This window comes from Bombina bombina, chromosome 5 (genome assembly GCF_027579735.1).
Source record: "Bombina bombina isolate aBomBom1 chromosome 5, aBomBom1.pri, whole genome shotgun sequence".
NCBI classification, from domain to species: domain Eukaryota; kingdom Metazoa; phylum Chordata; class Amphibia; order Anura; family Bombinatoridae; genus Bombina; species Bombina bombina.
In genome coordinates this window covers 412,130,775-412,146,055 of record NC_069503.1, presented here as the reverse complement: position 1 = coordinate 412,146,055, position 15,281 = coordinate 412,130,775, and the positions used below count along the sequence as shown (strand labels likewise).

Below are 15,281 nucleotides of genomic sequence, written 5' to 3'. Positions count from 1 at the left end.
TGGGGGCTAACGGTTTAGGGGTTAATACATTTATTTAGTTGCGGTGGGCTCTGGGAGCGGCAGGATAGGGGTTAATGACTTTATGTAGGTGGCGGCGGTATAGGGGGTGGCAGATTAGGGGTTAATAAGTATAATGTAGGTGGCGGTGGGCTCTGGGAGCAGAGGAATAGGGGTTTATTAGAGTTGCGGTGGGCTCCTGGAGCGGCGTTTTAGGGGTTAATAACTTTATTTAGTTGCGGCGGGGTCCGGGAGCGGCGGTATAGGGGTTAAACAGTTTAGTATAGTGTGGGTGCTTAGTGACAGTATACAAATAAAGCTGGGAAAAAGCCGAAGAGCAGCAAGATCGATGACTGTTAGTTAACAACAGTCCGCTGTTCATCTCATCTTGATGCACGGCTTTTTGACAGCTTTTTTGGTAACTATGGAGAACGTATTCAGGTCCGTGGCAGCGATGTTAGGCGGTGTCAGGCGAGCGTATTGGTGCCGGCGAATGCAGAACAGTTGACGGTTTGATAAGTAGGCCTCTCTATGTGATTCATAGAAGAATAATTTGGGGTTTCTTGTCCAATGAATGGCTTGTTGCGCTATTGCGCTATTGCACACCAACAAAATTTTATTAAGAAAATACAAACTTTTCAAAAAGAAATTACATTATTAACAGATATATCTTTTTACAATTACCACATTTTAAAGACTCCGATATAATAAAGGACTTACTTCAACTGATACAGCTGCTGTAGGCACAGATGTATACTGGGGAATATAGGTCCCTTGCATAGGTGCAGCTGCCGTCATGTACTGGAAAAGAAACAATTATAAATCATATTTATCTATGTTTCTGTAATTATGATACTGTAACTGTTCTTTGATTAAAAACAAAGTGTCTGATTTATAAGCAAAAAAGTACATATACCATTATTTACAAATCTAAAAAGGAAGGCTGATCGATTAAAACTATTTTATTTGATGAAGCCAGTGTTTTAGTAACATAAAATGACAACACATCAACAAAATAATATAAAAAAACATTATTTTTTTTTGCGAAATGGGGAAAGTTATAAATAGCCAAATTTAAGTCATATTAAGCTAAGGTCCATTTATAAATTTTCTTTCTCCTTTTGGAAAAACTATTTAACCTCTTTACTTTAGTCATGCTTTTGTTAATGATGTAAAGACTCATAAGTAATTACCTAAATGCTTTTATATGTAACATTTTAACGCTGTTTGTCAGTTTAAATTAACTCTATTTAATAAATAATCTATCTGTTTGTTGCTTGCTAACAACTTATACGTGCTTCAGCGCCTAGTGAGAAAAAAATAACAAGAACAAAAGACAGGATTAAGCCACGCCTCATGTCTCTTCATGAAATTAACACGACCAAGGCAGATTTGAGGAGTGTAAAGTTACTCTATCTAAGTGTTAAGATGGGTCTTTCAATGCCCCCTTTATATTAACAGCATATAAAGCTAACCATGTAATTTTGGTAACTAAGTATTGACAAGATTTGTCTTTTGACAACACATGTCCATCTAATAAGGACATGTCTCGTTTATTAATTTACAATACAGAAAATCCTGTAATCATGGAGTAGGGAATTAATTTAAAAATCTGCACTTGTATACTATAATAATGTTCCCATAACATATTTTAGATTCATATTTATCAATTATTTTATAATCTTTGATAACATATTAGTATAAAGTACACATATAATCCTTAAAAACCTTATCTATACACAATAATGGGTTATTGGTGCATAGGTCTCTGAGAGAGTATTACTTTAGCAGTTTGAGCCAGCATATTTATTGATTTAGTTGTTGCAATTAATTATCAATGCAATATCTTTATCTATAAATATGTAACGAAAATAGAAAGGTATCACAATCTGTGGAAAATTTATCTTCCAAATTTAAATATTCTGTAGCAAACTACTGATTATATCAAAGATGAATTAACATTTTAATTAAAACATCTACATTGATATTACGGTTCTTTATAAAGTAGTACTATTAATAGTGCCTTTTTTGGGATCAATTCAAGCTATATAGAGTGAATACAATCAATTTGTTGTAGGAAGAGAACAATTTACATATCATTAAATGCTAAAATTAGAATTAATCTCATCTTTTTGAAAAATAACTGCATTTTAAGTTAAAAGCATTGAACAGTCTACTTATAAAATTACAGGAATTTACCATGAAACATATGAGGTACAGCTAATCAGAGGAGTATGTTTAAAAGCCATTTAAATAATTAAATAATCAAAGAAGCACCTAAAAACTTACCTAGATACATATTATTTTAAGTCATCTTTATAAAAATATAACAACCAGATTGAAGCATTTAAAACTAAATAATGAATATAATTATATACTGAAGAATTACTTATTAAAATAAAATGTACATCACAGGGCATGGATTACTGGAGGTAGCTGGATGGTGGAGCCATCAATTGATTCTACCTCACATTTATTATTTATTTACTGATGGGGGATCTCTTTTACTTTGCATGCCTTCCTCTCCAGAGTAGGACCAAAAAGGTGAGGTGATGTAATACAGGGTTCTATTGCTTGTGATCAATGCAAATCACAAGTGATCTTGTCTCCTTTATCTTCTACTGGATATTTAGTGCTACAACTTCTTTGCATCTAATTCTGAGTGAGAGGTTTGTGCATAGCAAAGCCTGAGTACTGTATCTAGATATCATTGAATGTCGTCTCAATCTGCTGATGGACTTCACATCCCTTCATGAATTGCCTTTGTTGATAATAATAATGGATTTAATTAAATTTGGTATCTAGAACCAAATACGCAGGAGATGCATTCTAGATGGATATTAGGAACAGGCCAAAGTTCTCACCAGATGAACAGAACCAAACATCAATCACCAGGAAATATCCAGAATATTAGTCAGCAGCCAATCCAAAGTTTAATACCAGAGTATCAGCCAGGAACCGGACAGCCCAGTAGAAGGATCAGGTAAAAGAATAGTCAAAGTTTAGCTTCAAATAGCTAGCTTCCAGTTTATCAGTTCACAACTCAAAGTACAGACAAGGGTTCAGCTAGGTGCGTAAACCAGAATGTATGCAAGGGTCATAATCAGGCTATCAGGGACAAAAATGCTGGGACTTCCATAAGAATAACCAGGAGCCTTTAAACATTTCCTCCTTAAGCCTTAGTACCAGTTCTGCAGCATGGTCACATCCAATGCAAAGGGCACAAATAGTGATACCCTTAGTGCAGACACATAATCTGAAGAATTAACAGAGGAAGCCTGAATACCCTGTGCACTAAACGTATAGCTCCCTTCCAAAAGCCAGATCCAACATTAGAATATCCCAACATTATAGTGCTTAAGCAGCACTTAAGGCTCCTTTTGTTGTTCAACCCTGGATCTTCATCCTGCTTTCATACTTTGGGTTAGCGTGGCCCCTATCATCCTCAGGTAGGACCCAGAGAGCCTGACAGGTAGCTTTTCTTTTGTATCCCTTGTTAATTCCTGAGTGAACATTTTGGGTTCAACTGACCCATACATTATTTTGATTAGCATGTAGCTATATGGACCAAGAGCTGCAACCTATTTGACAACTCCTATAGGTCTCAAAGTCACTAGCCATCTTACAAAATTTTAGGATGGAAGCATCTAAGCAATCTATGAATATCTGGCTTTAAAGCAGGAGGCAGTGAATGTATTAGATATTGTACTAACCACTAGTTCTTCCAGATGTCCTTGTAGTTCTCTGTTACATAATCCATGGGGCCCCCATTTGAAACCACTCACCCTCTAACTCTAGTAAGTGATGTCAGATACTGGGCTCCCTTGCCCCAGCTCCTTATTTCTTACTCTGCCACTCTATATACTACTCCACAATGAATTCCACTCCCTCCTTCACCGTTGTTTCTAAGTGTCTACTGTTTTCTTTCCTCTGCAATAGCCTTATGTATGCAGTCACAATATTTAATTCTTGTTTAACTAGGTCCTCTACCTTGTCTAACAGCTTGGGATCTTCAGTAACCAAAACCTTTGTTATAGCACATAATTGGATAATAAAACTTGTCTCTATTACCTCTAAATTGACAGTACTTTCTGTTCCTGGGATGGTTAAGGTATGGATTACGTCTATTATCTGCAAAATATTAATTTTCCAATTACAATAATGCTCTCACAATGTTTACCAGCTTCCGTGTAAGGATTATCTCCAAAACTTGGTAGTGAGAGCTGCAACATGCTAGAAACCAGTCTGTTGTGCAATCAGTTAGCACCCACAGTTCTGAAGTAACTGTCTGACATAGATTCCATTCTTTCTGCCATCTGATCTGTTGCTGTGTTGTCCACTGATATTCTTTTTAAGAAGGTCTTGGTAATGGCTTGGACTCACAAGCTGTGGGTTGCCAGAGGTTGCGGGAGGCGGGAAAATACTTAAAAAGAAGGCCAGAAGTCAGCAGTTTAACTCCAACAGCACTCCAGTGGACAGAACCCACTATGGGTCAAAACCTGCTCAGTGTAACAGAAACCTATATTTAAAAAAATGCTCAGAAACATAAAGTGAATATATCCTGCACAAACCAGTGACCCAAAAACAATGGAAACTTGTTTCCCGTTAAGTCTATTTTATTTATGGATTTATGTTATAATAACACTCCTAATTTAATTCTAGGTGCAATAAAACAATATAAATGCCCCTTCTTGGATACAAATCATTTAGCAGCAAGAAAACCTAAAATTAAGGTACTGGAACAAATTTGCAGCCTGGTGGTAAGCCAGCAACTAGGAGACATTCAGCCACAACAATGTTTGATTGGAACAGTCAGATGCATGTCTTCCTATGAGAATAGGCATAGAGTTTTCCTGGCTCAAGACTCTAGCTAATCCCACCTACTATCAATACACAAAGAGCCAGATAGAGGACATATTGGGCTTTAATGCGTCAATAGCGTTACCTTCACTGGTAGCATTACAGAGCAAAAAATTCACAATACTGTTTCCCATTATAAATGTATAAGCTGAATTGTCCATGTGATATCCATGTAATCAGTTCAGATATTGGGTATCCAAGAAAATGTAATTAATGCATTAGTTTAACAAGAAAATCTAAAGCAACATACAGTTTAAAGTAAATATCTAGAATGGTAATATAAACATTTTTAAAAGTTTGTTTATAGTTTTAAAGGGAGATTTTAGTAATATTTTTATATATGCATCAGAATGAATCACTGATTGCCTACAACAGATCTGCATACAGAATACATCTTTCAAATTTACTGCTGCTGCTTCTTGTTGTCAGAGCTTTTCTGTAGCCAGTGCTGCAGTATTGAGATTTTCAATGTAGGCAATGGGTTTAAAAGGCAAAATTATGAGTTAAATGCACCTTTAAAGGCACATTAAACTGCTAAATACAACTATAGTAGCATGGTTGGTTACTACTCACCATGCAGTTGTTTTTCCTCTGGTGTCTGTAGCTCTATTCAATGTTGTGCTCTTATTTTAACCTCTTACAATTATCAGTTAGTGAAACTCTGCATCTTCACACCCCCATCTTTAAGCTTATTTTTGTTAACTTTTAAACTTTACAAAAAACTACAAAAATGTAACGCTTCCATTCTCTATTATGTAAGCTACACTGAAGTGCAAGCTACAGCTGTCAAAAAGTCTGTGACATCAGATCTGTGCAAGTGCACTGCTCCTATCACAGGACACTGCAATACAAAAGCTACAAGATGGCGGCACTCAGTATAAAATGCAAAACTTTTCCAGCTGGATTCTAAAATGAGTTAAAACAAGAGAAAGGGGCATATTTATTAAAGTCTGGCGGACCTGATCCGACAGTGTGGATCAGGTCTGCCAGACTTCGCTGAATACGGCGAGCAATACGCTCGCTGTATTCAGCATTGCACTAGCAGCTCGCAAGAGCTGCTGGTGCAACGCCGCCCCCTGCAGACTCGCGGCCAATAGGCCGCCAGGAGGGGGGTGTCAATCAACCCGATCGTACTCGATCGGGTTGATTTCTGGCGATGTGTGTGACCTCTGCTTCATAACTGATGTTCCTGGCAAGCCTGCAGGCTCGCCAGAAACACGGGGCATCAAGCTCCATTCAGAGCTTGATAGATAGGCCCCAAAGTCTTTAAAGAGAGCTGCAGTTACAGGGGGAAAAAATAGCATGGCAAGTAGTAACCATCCTTCTGTAGCTGTACCCAGCAGTTTAATGTCCCTTTAAGGCAGGGATGGGGAACCTTAGCCCTCCAGATGTTTCAGAACTACATCTCCCATGATGCTCAACTGGACTTAAGAGTGCCTAAGCACTAAATGAGTTAAAACAGGAGAATGACTTTAAAGAGAGCTGCAGTTACAGGGGGAAAAAATAGCATGGCAAGTAGTAACCATCCTACTGTAGCTGTGAGCAGCAGTTTAATGACCATTTAAGGAAACTATATTTCCCATGATTCTCAACAAGACTTCAGGGTGCCTCAGCATCAGGGGTAATGCACTTCTGAAATATCAGGGGTGCAATGGTTCCCCATCTCTGCTTCCATGTATGAAAATGTTAGCATTCATATTAAATATACATGCCTTCAAACTTAAACATATGCAACACAATTATATTTTAAAGCAAAAAGGGTAGCCTGTAATACGATTGAAGGTTGGTTTTTAAATAATTAACACATGAGATTCATTATTTTGAAACATTATTTCACAGTCAGGTCCATGATATCTATTTGCTTATGCTATTACCAAAGGTGCAAAGCAATGCAAGACAGATCTTAGAGGTCATTCTATGAGAAAACACAAATGGTTTGAGTTAGTAGGGAAAGTGCTAGAAATAACAGCTCTTATAAACTGACCACTTTGTGTTTTAAATAAATAAATACATACAATCATACAGTATATAGTTCATCAAGATAAATTTGAAGCTTAAATGGATATTACAATTATGCATCTGAAATGAAACACCATACTGCAAAAGATCTGCCTACAAATCTAATGTTTTAAAATAATTTAACACTGACATTTTGTTTGAAAATCTGCATTAATTGGCAAACTAGAGACACATCCCTAGAAGAATATTTGTAGTAATATTAAATATGCTAATGTGAATAATCAGTGCCAAACATAAATTAGCCCCTGGGCTTATCAAGCAATTGCCAATCACCATCTAGAATGGTCAGGGTTATGAAACTATTTTCAGATTTAAATTACAGAAAAAACAGACAAATAAATAATAAGGGGCCTATTTATTAAGGTGCGAGCGGACATGATTTGATATAGCGGATCATGTCCGCTGCACATCGAAAACATGCTGTTGGTATTTATCATTGCACAAGCAGTTCTGGTGAACTGCTTGTGCAATGCTGCCCCCTGCAGATTCCCGACCAATCGGCTGCTAACAGGGGGTGTCAATCAGCCCGATCATATAGGATCGGGTGGATTGTTGTCCGTGGCCTCAGAACAGGCTGAAAAGTTATGGAGCAGCGGTCTGAAGGAGCTTGATAATTCAATGCTTTATAATTCGGCCTCTAAATGTGCATTGCAACGTAATTTGCCAAACATAATTTAAGTTTTTTTATGAAAAAAATAATTTTTTAGTTTGAAGTGTCTTTAAGATTATTTAAAAAAAAAAATGTCATACCGTTCCAGTGGTACCCAAAGAGAGGTGATTCATCTGCTGAGTTAAGGGACCCATCATGCTGGCTTGCTGCATTGACATAGTGTGGTCCATAGTTGGTGTAATGACTGCACCCTATAAAACCCAAATGCATTCTGTAAACATCCAATAGTTTCAGTATGTGAAATGTAATTTAAATCTCACTTTTATTAATGTCATCTACAAAAACAATATAGCTTAAAACTATGAGAACAATAAATACTTTTTTTTTATTACACAGAATATTTAATTACTTTAATTATTTGTTGCTCTTTAAAATAGATTTATGATTGCATAACCCATCATTGTTCTTGTATAAACTAAATGAACAATAAAAAGCTAAGCTAACTATAATTACATATGACACTGTACACACACAATATTAGAAAATAGGGAGTAAAAATGTGGTGAGAGATCTATTTTTTTCTTATAGCCAAAAGCAATGACTAACCCAATTTAGTGTTAGATGCATTCTTGCGACCTTGTAGTGAGTGGCAGTTTATCTATTTGTTTTTTCTGATAGATGATAGATGATAGATAGATAGATAGATAGATAGATAGATAGATAGATAGATAGATTTGTGTGGCTGTAGATAGGGACCTAGGAGGGAAGAAACCTTGACGTTGCCCTGGGCTTAAAACATTTGGCCAGATTTTTTTTATTTTAATCTTAACATATATATATCAACTATATATATATATATATATATATATATATATATATATATATATATAATCTATCTATCTAGGACTAGTAACATTTTCCCACTCGGCCAGTGTCTTTTGAACACCGACAAGTAAATTATAGAGATATTTTTTCACCCCTGTATGTAGATATATATATCTTTCATTTATATATATATAGAGAGAGAGAGAGAGAGAGAGAGAGAGAGAGAGAGAGAGATTATAGAAATCAGCGCTAGAAGTGTATGAGTATGCTGTTAATCTTAATATATCTTCCCATCCACTACTGGAAAATAACATAATTTATGTAAGAACTTACCTGATAAATTCATTTCTTTCATATTAGCAAGAGTCCATGAGCTAGTGACGTATGGGATATACATTCCTACCAGGAGGGGCAAAGGTTCCCAAACCTTAAAATGCCTATAAATACACCCCTCACCACACCCACAATTCAGTTTAACGAATAGCCAAGAAGTGGGGTGATAAGAAAAAAGTGCGAAAGCATATAAAATAAGGAATTGGAATAATTGTGCTTTATACAAAAAAATCATAACCACCACAAAAAAGGGCGGGCCTCATGGACTCTTGCTAATATGAAAGAAATGAATTTATCAGGTAAGTTCTTACATAAATTATGTTTTCTTTCATTTAATTAGCAAGAGTCCATGAGCTAGTGACGTATGGGATAATGACTACCCAAGATGTGGATCTTTCCACGCAAGAGTCACTAGAGAGGGAGGGATAAAATAAAGACAGCCAATTCCTGCTGAAAATAATCCACACCCAAAATAAAGTTTAATGAAAAACATAAACAGAAGATTCAAACTGAAACCGCTGCCTGAAGTACTTTTCTACCAAAAACTGCTTCTGAAGAAGAAAATACATCAAAATGGTAGAATTTAGTAAAAGTATGCAAAGAGGACCAAGTTGCTGCTTTGCAAATCTGATCAACCGAAGCTTCATTCCTAAACGCCCAGGAAGTAGAAACTGACCTAGTAGAATGAGCTGTAATCCTTTGAGGCGAAGTTTTACCCGACTCGACATAGGCATGATGAATTAAAGATTTCAACCAAGATGCCAAAGAAATGGCAGAAGCTTTCTGGCCTTTTCTAGAACCGGAAAAGATAACAAATAGACTAGAAGTCTTTCGGAAAGACTTAGTAGCTTCAACATAATATTTCAAAGCTCTAACAACATCCAAAGAATGCAACGATTTCTCCTTAGAATTCTTAGGATTAGGACATAATGAAGGAACCACAATTTCTCTACTAATGTTGTTGGAATTCACAACTTTAGGTAAAAATTCAAAAGAAGTTCGCAACACCGCCTTATCCTGATGAAAAAATCAGAAAAGGAGACTCACAAGAAAGAGCAGATAATTCAGAGACTCTTTTGGCAGAAGAGATCGCCAAAAGGAACAAAACTTTCCAAGAAAGTAATTTAATGTCCAATGAATGCATAGGTTCAAACGGAGGAGTTTGAAGAGCCCCCAGAACCAAATTCAAACTCCAAGGAGGAGAAATTGACTTAATGACAGGTTTTATACAAACCAAAGCTTGTACAAAACAATGAATATCAGGAAGATTAGCAATCTTTCTGTGAAAAAGAACAGAAAGAGCAGAGATTTGTCCTTTCAAAGAACTTGCGGATAAACCTTTATCTAAACCATCCTGAAGAAACTGTAAAATTCTCGGAATTCTAAAAGAATGCCAAGAAAAATGATGAGAAAGACACCAAGAAATATAAGTCTTCCAGACTCTATAATATATCTCTCTGGATACAGATTTACGAGCCTGTAATATAGTATTAATCACAGAGTCAGAGAAACCTCTTTGACCAAGAATCAAGCGTTCAATCTCCATACCTTTAAATTTAAGGATTTGAGATCCTGATGGAAAAAAGGACCTTGCGACAGAAGGTCTGGTCTTAGTGGAAGAGTCCACGGATGGCAAGAGGCCATCCGGACAAGATCCGCATACCAAAACCTGTGAGGCCATGCCGGAGCTATCAGCAGAACAAACGAGCATTCCTTCAGAATCTTGGAGATTACTCTTGGAAGAAGAACTAGAGGCGGAAAGATATAGGCAGGATGATACTTCCAAGGAAGTGATAATGCATCCACTGCTTCCGCCTGAGGATCCCGGGATCTGGACAGATACCTGGGAAGTTTCTTGTTTAGATGAGACGCCATCAGAACTATTTCTGGAAGCTCCCACATTTGAACAATCTGAAGAAATACCTCTGGGTGAAGAGACCATTCGCCCGGATGCAACGTTTGGCGACTGAGATAATCCGCTTCCCAATTGTCTATACCTGGGATATGAACCGCAGAAATTAGACAGGAGCTGGATTCCGCCCAAACCAGAATTCGAGATACTTCTTTCATAGCCAGAGGACTGTGAGTCCCTCCTTGATGATTGATGTATGCCACAGTTGTGACATTGTCTGTCTGAAAACAAATGAACGATTCTCTCTTCAGAAGAGGCCAAGACTGAAGAGCTCTGAAAATTGCACGGAGTTCCAAAATATTGATCGGTAATCTCACCTCCTGAGATTCCCAAACTCCTTGTGCCGTCAGAGATCCCCACACAGCTCCCCAACCTGTGAGACTTGCATCTGTTGAAATTACAGTCCAGGTCGGAAGCACAAAAGAAGCCCCCTGAATTAAACGATGGTGATCTGTCCACCACATTAGAGAGTGTCGTACAATCGGTTTTAAAGATATTAATTGAGATATCTTTGTGTAATCCCTGCACCATTGATTCAGCATACAGAGCTGAAGAGGTTGCATGTGAAAACGAGCAAAGGGGATCGCGTCCGATGCAGCAGTCATAAGACCTAGAATTTCCATGCATAAGGCTACCGAAGGGAATGATTGTGACTGAAGGTTTCGACAAGCTGAAATCAATTTTAGACGTCTCTTGTCTGTCAAAGACAGAGTCATGGACACTGAATCTATCTGGAAACCCAGAAAGGTTACCCTTGTCTGAGGAATCAATGAACTTTTTAGTGAATTGATCCTCCAACCATGATCTTGAAGAAACAACACAAGTCGATTCGTATGAGATTCTGCTAAATGTAAAGACTGAGCAAGTACCAAGATATTGTCCAAATAAGGAAATACCACAATACCCTGTTCTCTGATTACAGACAGAAGGGCACCGAGAACCTTTGTAAAAATTCTTGGAGCTGTAGCTAGGCCAAACGGCAGAGCCACAAACTGGTAATGCTTGTCCAGAAAAGAGAATCTCAGGAACTGATAATGATCTGGATGAATCGGAATATGCAGATATGCATCCTGTAAATCTATTGTGGACATATAATGCCCTTGCTGAACAAAAGGCAAGATAGTCCTTACAGTTACCATTTTGAACGTTGGTATCCTTACATAACGATTCAATATTTTTAGATCCAGAACTGGTCTGAAGGAATTCTCCTTCTTTGTTACAATGAAGAGATTTGAATAAAACCCCATCCCCTGTTCCAGAACTGGAACTGGCATAATTACTCCAGCCAACTCTAGATCTGAAACACAATTCAGAAATGCTTGAGCTTTCACTGGATTTACTGGGACACGGGAAAGAAAAAATCTCTTTGCAGGAGGTCTCATCTTGAAACCAATTCTGTACCCTTCTGAAACAATGTTCTGAATCCAAAGATTGTGAACAGAATTGATCCAAATTTCTTTGAAAAAACGTAACCTGCCCCCTACCAGCTGAGCTGGAATGAGGGCCGCACCTTCATGTGGACTTAGAAGCTGGCTTTGCTTTTCTAGAAGGCTTGGATTTATTCCAGACTGGAGATGGTTTCCAAACTGAAACTGCTCCTGAGGATGAAGGATCAGGCTTTTGTTCTTTGTTGAAATGAAAGGAACGAAAACGATTATTAGCCCTGTTTTTACCCTTAGATTTTTTATCCTGTGGTAAAAAAGTTCCTTTCCCACCAGTAACAGTTGAGATAATAGAATCCAACTGAGAACCAAATAATTTGTTACCCTGGAAAGAAATGGAAAGTAGAGTTGATTTAGAAGCCATATCAGCATTCCAAGTTTTAAGCCATAAAGCTCTTCTAGCTAAAATAGCTAGCGACATAAACCTGACATCAACTCTGATAATATCAAAAATGGCATCACAGATAAAATTATTAGCATGTTGAAGAAGAATAATAATATTATGAGAATCATGATCTGTTACTTGTTGGGCTAAAGTTTCCAACCAAAAAGTTGAAGCTGCAGCAACATCAGCCAATGATATAGCAGGTCTAAGAAGATTACCTGAACACAGATAAGCTTTTCTTAGAAAGGATTCAATTTTCCTATCTAAAGGATCCTTAAACGAAGTACCATCTGACGTAGGAATAGTAGTACGTTTAGCAAGGGTAGAAATAGCCCCATCAACTCTAGGGATTTTGTCCCAAAATTCTAATCTGTCAGACGGCACAGGATATAATTGCTTAAAACGTTTAGAAGGAGTAAATGAATTACCCAATTTATCCCATTCTCTGGAAATTACTTCAGAAATAGCACTAGGAACAGGAAAAACTTCTGGAATAACCACAGGAGGTTTTAAAGACCTTATCTAAACATTTAGAATTAGTATCAAGAGGGCCAGAATCCTCAATTTCTAAAGCAATTAGTACTTCTTTAAGTAAAGAACGAATAAATTCCATTTTAAATAAATATGAAGATTTATCAGCATCAATCTCTGAGACAGAATCCTCTGAACCAGAAGAGTCATCAGAATCAGAATGATGATGTTCATTTAAAAATTCATCTCTATAAAGAGAAGTTTTAAAAGATTTTTTATGTTTACTAGAAGGAGGAATAACAGACATAGCCTTCTTGATGGATTCAGAAACAAAATCTCTTATGTTATCAGGAACATTCTAAACATTAGATGTTGATGGAACTGCAACAGGTAATGGTACATTACTAAAGGAAATATTATCTACATTAACAAGTTTGTCATGACAATTAATACAAACAACAGCTGGAGGAATAGCTACCAAAAGTTTACAGCAGATACACTTAGCTTTGGTAGTTCCAGCACCAGACAGCGATTTTTTTTCCTGAAGTATCTTCTGACTCAGATGCAACGTGAGACATCTTGCAATATGTAAGAGAAAAAACAACATATAAAGCAAAATTGATCAAATTCCTTAAATGACAGTTTCAGGAATGGGAAAAAATGCCAATGAACAAGCTTCTAGCAACCAGAAGCAAAGAAAAAATGAGACTTAAATAATGTGGAGACAAAAGTGACGCCCATATTTTTTAGCGCCAAATAAGACGCCCACATTATTTGGCGCCTAAATGTTTTTTGCGCCAAAAATGACGCCACATCCGGAACGCCGACATCTTTGGCGCAAAAGAACGTCAAAAATGACGCAACTTCCGGCGACATGTATGACGCCGGAAACAGAAAAGATTTTTTGCACCAAAAAAGTCCGCGCCAAGAATGACGCAATAAAATGAAGCATTTTCAGCCCCCGCGAGCCTAACAGCCCACAGGGAAAAAAAAGGTCAAATTTTTAAGGTAAGAAAAATGATTGATTCAAGTGCATTATCCCAAATATGAAACTGACTGTCTGAAAATAAGGAATGTTGAACATCCTTAGTCAAGGCAAATAAATGTTTGAATACATATATTTAGAACTTTATAAACAAAGTGCCCAACCATAGCTTAGAGTGTCACAGAAAATAAGACTTACTTACCCCAGGACACTCATCTACATGTTTGTAGAAAGCCAAACCAGTACTGAAACGAAAATCAGCAGAGGTAATGGTATATAAATAAGAGTATATCGTCGATCTGAAAAGGGAGGTAAGAGATGAATCTCTACGACCGATAACAGAGAACCTATGAAATAGACCCCGTAGAAGGAGATCACTGCATTCAAAATAGGCAATACTCTCCTCACATCCCTCTGACATTCACTGCACGCTGAGAGGAAAACCGGGCTCCAACCTGCTGCGGAGCGCATATCAACGTAGAATCTAGCACAAACTTACTTCACCACCTCCATAGGAGGCAAAGTTTGTAAAACTGAATTGTGGGTGTGGTGAGGGGTGTATTTATAGGCATTTTAAGGTTTGGGAAACTTTGCCCCTCCTGGTAGGAATATATATCCCATACGTCACTAGCTCATGGACTCTTGCTAATTACATGAAAGAAATATGTGTACACAAGACACTTGCAGGTTAAACAGAAAACAGTCTCATTCAGTCAAATGTGGCAAGTCTATGGATGTGTATTGTTCATTAATATCCACAATACTAGTTCCTGTGTGCTATGAAGAAATAGGCTGCTCGTCTGAGAGAAGAAGAATGATCCCCCGCGGGGCGAGGTTCCTCTTAGAAATCTGAAAGAGTATGAGACAAGACAAGCGCCCAGGGGCACACTTCGTGTAATACGTTCAGATCATTTACTTATAATATAGCAGTGGGAAAAATCCGCTCTCACCTGGTTCAACCTCAACTTATGAGGTATGCAAAAAGCACTTCTGTTAGTGTACTCTCAGCTCTTGTAGTCCTCCTGCGTGTCCTCAGGTCTCCAGTAAATCCGTGGAAACCAGGAAAAGATACTAGTCTGGAAAAATCAGCTTCCTTCATAGACTTTTCTCCTACTGCTGGAGGATCACACAGCACCGCACAAGGGGGAAGTGTAGGGAGGAGGGAAGTTCCTGTGTTGCCTTAGAAACTTCCCTCCTCCCTACACTTCCCCCTTGTGCGGTGCTGTGTGATCCTCCAGCAGTAGGAGAAAAGTCTATGAAGGAAGCTGATTTTTCCAGACTAGTATCTTTTCCTGGTTTCCACGGATTTACTGGAGACCTGAGGACACGCAGGAGGACTACAAGAGCTGAGAGTACACTAACAGAAGTGCTTTTTGCATACCTCATAAGTTGAGGTTGAACCAGGTGAGAGCGGATTTTTCCCACTGCTATATTATAAGTAA

At 37.7% G+C, this 15,281-nt stretch overlaps 1 protein-coding gene across 1 annotated transcript in view; it reads right to left on the bottom strand.

Annotated features, from left to right (window-relative positions):
* The window catches only part of RBMS3 (RNA binding motif single stranded interacting protein 3), a 1,116,133-nt gene that overhangs the window by 22,279 nt on the left and 1,078,573 nt on the right, over positions 1 to 15,281 (bottom strand). Inside the window, exons 11-12 of the mRNA XM_053714248.1 lie at positions 7,627 to 7,737; positions 718 to 798 (exon numbers count right to left, since the gene is read on the bottom strand). Of these exons, the coding sequence (XP_053570223.1) occupies positions 718 to 798; positions 7,627 to 7,737 (192 nt within the window). The remainder of the gene's footprint in view (positions 1 to 717; positions 799 to 7,626; positions 7,738 to 15,281) is intronic.